Source organism: Mauremys mutica, chromosome 16 (genome assembly GCF_020497125.1).
Source record: "Mauremys mutica isolate MM-2020 ecotype Southern chromosome 16, ASM2049712v1, whole genome shotgun sequence".
In the NCBI taxonomy this organism is placed as follows: domain Eukaryota; kingdom Metazoa; phylum Chordata; order Testudines; family Geoemydidae; genus Mauremys; species Mauremys mutica.
This window is the reverse complement of record NC_059087.1, coordinates 4,654,308-4,662,663: the sequence shown is the minus strand read 5'-3', so window position 1 is coordinate 4,662,663 and position 8,356 is coordinate 4,654,308. Positions and strand designations below refer to the sequence as shown.

The following is an 8,356-nucleotide window of genomic DNA, read 5'->3' as shown; positions in this document are numbered from 1 at the left end:
TGCAGCCTGCGCATTGCCAGCAATCCAAGGCTTTTCTTCTGCTTTGCGAGGAAACTTAGCTCTTGAGTATTCTAGAGCATTTGATGAGAAAAACAAATGAGGCAGGGGCACATAATTAACCCCATTTTACAGCTCAGGAGACTCCAACAGTTTCGTTGTGTGACATAACCTTTCTGCGGCAGAGACAGTAACAGGGAGCGAGCATAGCACTCCCTAGCTCCCCCACCTGTGTCATATCACACTTCTCTGCTGCAGTTTGTTTAGTGGCAGTGGGCTGATGGATGCTCTTGTTGGTGTCACTAGGCCTGAGTAAACCAAAGTTGTGACTTTGGGCCTGAAGTGAACCAAAGTTCTTACATGCTGTGAACTTTAACCAACCTGCATGCTAACAGCCTAAAAGCAGAATATGTGAGAGTCAGCTTTTTAGCAGACAGCTGCAGTCCTGCTTAAACTAGCAAAAGTAGTGAGAAGGCGGGGGAAGAAGGGGGGAGAAGGCTTCATGTGCCTGAGCTAACAAGGCCAACAGATAAACATGCGGATGAGAACTTTTCTAACACGCTGAAATGTAATGTTTACAGTGACTGCTGTTGGGAAGGGAGGGGTGAGGGGGAAAACCGAACAAAAGGCTTACACAAACAAGTGGGGTATAAATGCTGGGACCCCGCCTGTGCGCGGGTGTGCAGGATTTGAGAATGCTTTTTCTCCCTGGCACCTTATTTGGGCTCAAATAAACATGGTTTTGCTTCTCCACCCTGGTGTGTTAATTAGTGCTATGCACACCGGGCAACGAACCCTGCTGTTGCTCCGCCTCAGGCTCTTTGAGCCGGCAACACTCTGAAGAGAGTCCCTGCAAGGCTGGATTTATAGATTCCAAGGCCAAAAAGGACTATTGATAACCCAGGCCAGAGCCCTGCCCCACAATGATTCCTAGAGCAGATCTTTAAAAAGACCGACAGTCTTGATGATTTAAAACTTGCCAGGGATGAAAAATCCACCACAACTCTTGGGAAATTGTCCCTCCCTCCCTCCTAAAACTTTACACCTTGTTTCTAATCGGAATTTGTCTCGCTTCAGCTTGCAGCCCTGAGAGCCCCTTGTGCTTTTTCCTGCCAGCGTGCAGAACCCTCCCTCAAGTCTCTGTTCCCGAGGCAGCACTTCACTGTAATCCAGGCACCCCCAGAGCACGGGAGCAGCTCGGGAGACCCTGCCACAGCGGGAGAGCCCCAGGGCGCTGGTGACTGCACCCCAGCATGCGGCGCTTGCAGAGCGGCCCCGAGCCCCCCAGCTCCCGGAGCACCAGCACGGGAAGAACCTGCCTGTCCCCATCCCCAGGGTTTCTAGGCCTAGCTGCTGCCGACCCACCACTAACATGCTACCGCCGCGGCACCCAGCCCCTACGCGGCTTGTCGGCCCCTGGCTTTTAAAAGCAGCTCCCGCCCTTCACGATCGAGCGCCCTGCTCATTGGCTACTAGCACTGAGAGTGGCGTCAGAGCCCCGCCTATCGCTGCTCTCCACGAGCCTCTCCGGCGCCGGAGACGTGAAGCTGAACGGGAAACACGGCCGGAAGAGAGGGCGGGGCTAGGGGAGACGGATAGGCCGGGAGGCCAATGAGAAGGGGAGGCCGGGAGCGGAGTAGCCAATGGTGGTGAGCGGGGGTGGGGCAGGGCGGAGCGCGGAGACGAGCCCGGGCCGGGTGCGGACAGTAGCCGGCAGCCGGTGCCTGGGGGCGGCCGCCAGGTGAGGCCGCGGGAAGCCCCGGATGGCGCGGGGTGAGCTCTGGGGACAGAGGGGGGCGCCTAGAGACTGGGGGGGGGGACCCAAGGGGGCCCCGGGGCGGGGGAGGAGAAGGAATGGGCCCCGGGGAGGGGGAGGCCCCGAGGCCGGGGGGGGGAGGGGAGAAGGAAGGGGCCCCGAGGCCGGGGGGGGGGAGGGGAGAAGGAATGGGCCCCGGGGAGGGGGAGGCCCCGAGGCGGGGGGGGAGGGGAGACAGAATGGGCCCCGGGGAGGGGGAGGCCCCGAGGCGGGGGGGAGGGGAGACGGAATGGGCCCCGGGGGAGGGGGAGGCCCCGAGGCCGGGGGGGGGAGAAGGAATGGGCCCCGGGGGAGCGGGAGGCCCCGAGGCCGGGGGGGGGAGAGGGAATGGGCCCCGGGGGTGGGGGTGGCCCCGAGGCCGGGGGGGGGAGAAGGAATGGGCCCCGGGGGAGGGGGAGGCCCCGAGGCCGGGGGGGGGAGAAGGAATGGGCCCCGGGGGAGGGGGAGGCCCCGAGGCCGGGGGGGGGGGAAGGAATGGGCCCCGGGGGAGGGGGAGGCCCCGAGGCCGGGGGGGGGAGGGGAGAAGGAATGGGCCCTGGGGAGGGGGAGGCCCCGAGGCCGGGGGGGGGAGGGGAGAAGGAATGGGCCCTGGGGGAGGGGGAGGCCCCGAGGCCGGGGGGGGGAAGGAATGGGCCCCGGGGGAGGGGGAGGCCCCGAGGCCGGACACCACCCAGCTGCCTGCACGGAGCCCTGGGGGCAGCAGGCTGCTAGGTCCAGGGGCACTGCAGAGTCGCTGGGTGCTTTGCTGCCCCAGGTCCCCAGTCAGGCCACCCCCTGGGGAACTTGCTGCCCCATTGGTGCTGCTCCGTAGATGAACCATCCCTACCCTGGAGCGTCCTCTTGATATTTGCATTGAGGGTCTGGTTGCGGGGCATTGCCCTGGGCCCTGCCCCCAAGAGCTCACAGTCAAAATAGACAAGACAGACCCAGGGTGGGATGGGAAACAGCAACACCACAGAGGGCTAGTGACTTGCCCCCAATCAGCCAGCAGGCCTGGTGTTGCCAGGAATAGAACCTGGGTCTTACAAGTCCCGGACCGCTGCCTTATCTGCTGCATTATACTGGTACAGCTACAAACCTCTGTGCTAACGCGATTTCTGTTCCCAGGTCTGACCCATGAGAAAGGAGACGCTCCTTGTGTCCACCCCTGGGACCAGATGAATCTCTTGTCGATGGCTGTGGTGGCGGATCCTGAGCTGAAATGGATGAGTCTGTGGCTCCGTGTCAGATGGGCAGCAGTGCTAATGGTCCTGGTGGGCTCTCTGTTGGTGCTGTTGCTCCCACTGGCTGCAGTAGAAGAGCAGTGTCAGGCAGTGCTCAAAGGACTCTCCTTCCTGAAAAATAAATTGGGAGTAGGCTATGTAGGGATTACCAGGTACACAGGGCAGACAACTGGGCTCAGCGTGACTTCAGGTAGATTAGAGCTGATGGTGCTGAAATCCAAACCTTCCCCAGGTAAGAAATGGGCTTTCTGTGCTTGAGAGACTAGGGAAATGTTGGGGGAGTGTGTGCTGCAGACACAGGTTACTGGGTGACTCACTGTATAATACTTGGCATTTGTATAGGGTCCTTATCTGAGGATCTCCAAGCCCTCTATACACATTAATAAACCCCCACAACACCCCTGCAAGTTAGAGAAGCTGTCCCCGTTTTACTGAAGAATTAAACTAAGGCCACACAAAAAGCTGAAAATAAAAGCTAAGACTTCTGATGCCTAGTCCCTATCTGGGCTACCACTCATGGATTTGAACCATGAAAGGAGTGTATGCTGGTATCTTACTAGCCCAATTGGTCCTTTCAGAGGTTCTTTCCGCATTTTCTCTGTTCCAGTGAAGCTTCATTAAAATAATTTCAGGATTTTGAACACACTCCATTGGACTGATGCAGAGCAGTCTGGATTTTGGAGCATTTCTTCCAAAATTCTGAGATTGTATAATCTGTTGTGTTAACTTCTTTCTTGAATGTGTCTAACTCTACTATTGACTTCTTTGGGCAGAATTTGACTCAGTGGTTTTAAAAAATATTCCGAGGAACCATTGCATTTCTAGCACTATATTCTTGGCTACTTCAGAGCCATTGTAATGCACTGGAAAGATATTAAATACTTTAATAAAAAAAACAGCAGAAATGCTGCTTCATACTGATCCCATTACGGACCTTGCATAATTGGCTACATGCATTGTGAAGTGGAGATCGGCAACCTTTGGCATGCAGCCCATCAGGGAAAGCCGCTGGCAGGCCGGGACTGTTTGTTTACCTGCAGTGTCCGCAGTTTCTGGTATTTGCAACCCACAGTAAAGTCTAAACATGAATTCTTTATATCACTCTTGGCTTGATTAATTTCATTTTAATATGTATTAAAGGAACGCTCTTAGTACCCATCACTGTAGTGTCTAAGTACTGTTGTTGTGATTTCAGAAATCAAATTAGAAGCCAAAGCAGCTTTGAATCAAGCCCTTGAAATGAAACGGCAGGGAAAGCGTGAGAAAGCCCATAAACTCTTCATGTACGCCCTCAAGATGGATCCAGATTATGTGGATGCTCTGAATGAGTTTGGCATCTTTTCTGAAGAGGAGAAAGACATCATTCAAGCAGACTACTTGTACTCCAAAGCACTGACCATTTCTCCTTGTCATGAAAAAGCTCTGATCAATCGGGACCGAACACTGCCCCTGGTTGAAGAGATAGACCAGAGATACTTTAGCATTATTGACAGCAAAGTTAAAAAAGTGATGTCAATCCCCAAAGGCAATTCAGCCCTGCGTCGAGTGATGGAAGAGTCCTATTACCACCATATTTATCACACAGTTGCCATTGAAGGGAACACATTAACACTCTCTGAAATACGGCACATCATTGAGACCAGATATGCTGTTCCTGGGAAAAGTCTCGTGGAGCAGAATGAAGTCATCGGTATGCATGCTGCTATGAAATATGTAAATACCACCCTGGTATCTCGAATAGGCACTGTAACCATCAGCGACATTTTGGAGATACACAGGAGAGTGCTGGGCTATGTAGACCCAGTGGAAGCTGGGAGGTTTAGGACTACCCAGGTGTTTGTAGGACATCATATCCCACCCCATCCTCAAGATGTTGAAAAACAGATGCAGGAGTTTGTACAGTGGATCAACTCCGAAGATGCCATGAGCTTACACCCTGTGGAATTTGCTGCCTTAGCCCATTATAAACTGGTCTATATACACCCATTTGTAGATGGGAATGGAAGGACTTCACGCCTGTTAATGAATCTCATACTAATGCAGGCAGGCTATCCACCCATCACAATCCGTAAGGAGCAAAGGGCAGAGTATTATCATGTCTTAGAAGCAGCCAATGAAGGAGATGTGAGACCTTTTATACGCTTCATTGCAAAATGTACTGAGACCACTTTAGATATGCTGCTTATTGCCACAACAGAATATTCAGTTGGTTTACCTGAGGCTGATGGCAGCACTGCTAGATACAAGCAAACTATTCCAGTCAAAACTTGAATGTTATGACGATCCAATGACAAAATGAATGTGTCGAGTAATAGAAAGCTTCTCAACGTTCCTGTTGAGAAACAACTCCACCAGAGGAGAAAATCACTATTAGCATTTCATTTATTTAAAGCTTAGTAAATTAATATACTTTTTTATATCTATTATCCTTATGCCAAGCTAAACTGTGAAGCGTTAGTGTTGAATGTGCACTAGGTCCAGCTTGTGTTACTGGAGGGGAAAGGAGAGAGAAATCCAAAGTGAGGTCAATTTGCAAGTGTGATCCAAGCTGCAGTAAAACTGATTGAATTACTTTCTACAATCCTGTGAGATGGCTTCCTAAAGCCAACACCTTGTAATTGCCTCGATGCCAAGTCTATCTTCATTTGTATCGTACAGGGAAGGCACGAGCACCCTTTCTAAAAGTCACAAGGTGGGGGCCATTGTCTTATTTCGCTTTCCAACAGAACCCCTTCAGCCAGTGTTGTAGCACTTTATTTAAAAGCTCTGTAGCAGAATTATTTTACAATTGTCCAAAGGCTCAAGATCTCCTTTCCTCCCTCACCCCACTGCTAATGTGCCATACTGCTCTCTGGGTAGCTAATCTACTTTTGTTAAAAGTAACATCTAAAATTAGGGCTGCTTTTTTTTTTTTTTTAAACTTTGTATGTGCGAGTTCCCTCTATTTGGGTGAGTTTTATGCAGCAACAGGGGGGGAGGACATTTTTTAAAGTTGGTTTGAGACCGCTGTCCAGGGGATTCAGGAGCAGCTGAACAACCCATCTGTCCAAATTTAATTCAACTGGATTGCAAGTTGATTTTTTACATTGTGTATAAGGACCCTGTACTGCCTCCTGCAGCTTAGTAAGGATAGTAGCTTACCTAATTCTGTAAGCAGCAGTTGTTATGCCATAGAAAGTGCCTCTTGCAATGAACACTCCAGTTACACGTTTGAAAATGGGTAGCTTCTGCAAAACCATGGGAAGTAAGTGTTCCTATACATGCTAGGATTCAAGATCCAACCCCACCATTTCAGTAGAGATAGCAAATTTGTATTCTAGATAGTCTACATCCCAGTTAATGCATTTTCATCTTCAAATGGTACAAGAGGCTACCAGCCCTGACTGATGACTTTAACAATTTCTAGATCTCCTGCCTGCTACTGTAGTGAGCTATATATGTCATCTCAACAGCAGGGAGAGGGCCACTTTCTGATGCTATAATTTTGCAAGTACGCAGAAGCACATCACAATGTCTTGCACTTAGGCGCCAGTAAATTCTAATATTAGGGTCCAGTTACTGTTTGTGTAAATGCTTAAGTTGGCAATAGCTAATGAAACAACATCTGTATACTGCCATGTTCTCATCTCTGCTCTTGCTTTGATTAAAAAAAACATTTGAAGCTTATTATGACAGTAGCTCCTCGGACCCCTTGCCTGCTAATTAGGTGATAGTATGACAAAAAAACTGTAGCAAACTGAATATATAACAGCCCAGTGCATCCTAGTTGGATTACCTACAGCAGCATCCTGAATCTGAGAATGCAATAAGATCTTTCCATAGCTCACTAATTGATGGGTATCATATAGCCACTCCATTTCTGAAGTCACAAATAGCAGCTTGTGATTGTTATGCTGCCTAGTTGTTTACTATACACAATTTCCCCCACCCTCTGACAAGTATCATTTCTTACTTAGAGGCCTGACATGAATCCTATTTAATATCAAGTTTCATAATAAAACCAGGATACCAATAAAGTATCAAAATATGGTGTTGCCTGTTAGTATGTGCTGGCTCATGTTCACGTCATGTATCATGACTCAATGTACTAGACATCACTGACTGGGATAATAAACAATGGGAATTGTTTTTAAAAGCATGCTTATTTTTGTAGTACAAGATGTGTATACAGATTCTGCACTTTAGCTATTTGTGGAAAATGTTATTTTAGTAACAGATTAATAAAATATTTTACTATGTAAATCTTTGTTTTGGGATAATATCACTTAGCGCAAGTTTAATACACTAAATTTTAATTTTACATAGTAGAGCCTGGTTCCCTGAAATCTGTGCTAGATGTCATTACTAGTTGTTACTTCCCCCCCCACTCAGGCAGATGCGGATTCCTGTGCTTAGTTACAGCAAGAATTCCTGGCTAGCCCTAGCTTTTAAAAAAAAACTTTACGTGTAACTATAATTTGCTGCATTCCAACCAACATTTAATTTGCTTCTAGATTCAAAAGGTCACATGATGAAAAATTATTTATTGTTCCAAGCAGGGGTACATGGATGTTTGCTTCTAGAGCAGTGTTTCTCGACCTTTTTGATACCAGGGACTGGCTTGCTGCCTTCCTAAACTAGGGAGATCAGGGACCAGCGTCAGCCCACAGATCAGTTGTTGAGAAACACTGTTCTAAAGCACTGAACAGAACTCATGGGATTATGGGGAAAACATGTTCCCTCATTTCCTAACAGTGTCACCCACAAGTTATGATGTGACAGTTGGTTCCAGGCTACTGAGGTGAATAATTAGTTTCAACTTTAATTAAAACAAAAAAAAAAAGTCAGCACACAACTAGAAAAATACTGTTTGTTCACACCAGTGCCAGTGTTGTAGAACTGACCTCAGAACCTTCTCCCCATACTCATGTATGTTCCACTATCTGAAATTCCCTTGTTTCAGTTGGATAATAGTAATAGTCATTTTCTCTGACATGCAGTGTAATGTATTAAGTTACTGTAACTCAGTTTTGGTAAAGCATTTCACCATGTTGATCAATTAAGTGGTTTAGGGAATCATAGAACTTTTATATAGAGATATACCTATCTCAGAACTGGAAGGGACCCTGAAAGGTCATCTAGTCCAGTCCCCTGCACTTATGGCAGGACTATCTAGACCATTCCTGACACATGTTTATCTAACCTGCTCTTAAAAATCTCCAGTGATGGAGATTCCACAACCTCCGTAGGCAATTTATTCCAGTGCTTAACCACCCTGACAGTTAGGAAGTTTTTCCTAATGTCCAACCTAAACCTCCCTTGCTGCAATTTAAGCCATTAC

The 8,356-nt window shown here is 48.6% G+C and overlaps 1 protein-coding gene across 2 annotated transcripts; it reads left to right on the top strand.

Moving 5' to 3' along the window:
• The first annotated feature begins 1,667 nt into the window (after positions 1 to 1,667).
• On the top strand, positions 1,668 to 7,414 carry FICD (FIC domain protein adenylyltransferase). 2 transcript variants are annotated; one of them, XM_044990530.1, is made up of 3 exons: positions 1,668 to 1,738; positions 2,921 to 3,268; positions 4,232 to 7,414. In XM_044990530.1, the coding sequence occupies exons 2-3, from the start codon at positions 2,971 to 2,973 to the stop codon at positions 5,305 to 5,307; spliced, it is 1,374 nt and encodes a 457-aa protein (XP_044846465.1). In that variant the 5' UTR covers positions 1,668 to 1,738; positions 2,921 to 2,970; the 3' UTR covers positions 5,308 to 7,414. The 2 variants fall into 2 exon arrangements, with proteins under 2 accessions (XP_044846465.1, XP_044846464.1); XM_044990529.1 differs by having other exon boundaries at positions 1,677 to 1,770.
• Positions 7,415 to 8,356: the final 942 nt, after the last annotated feature.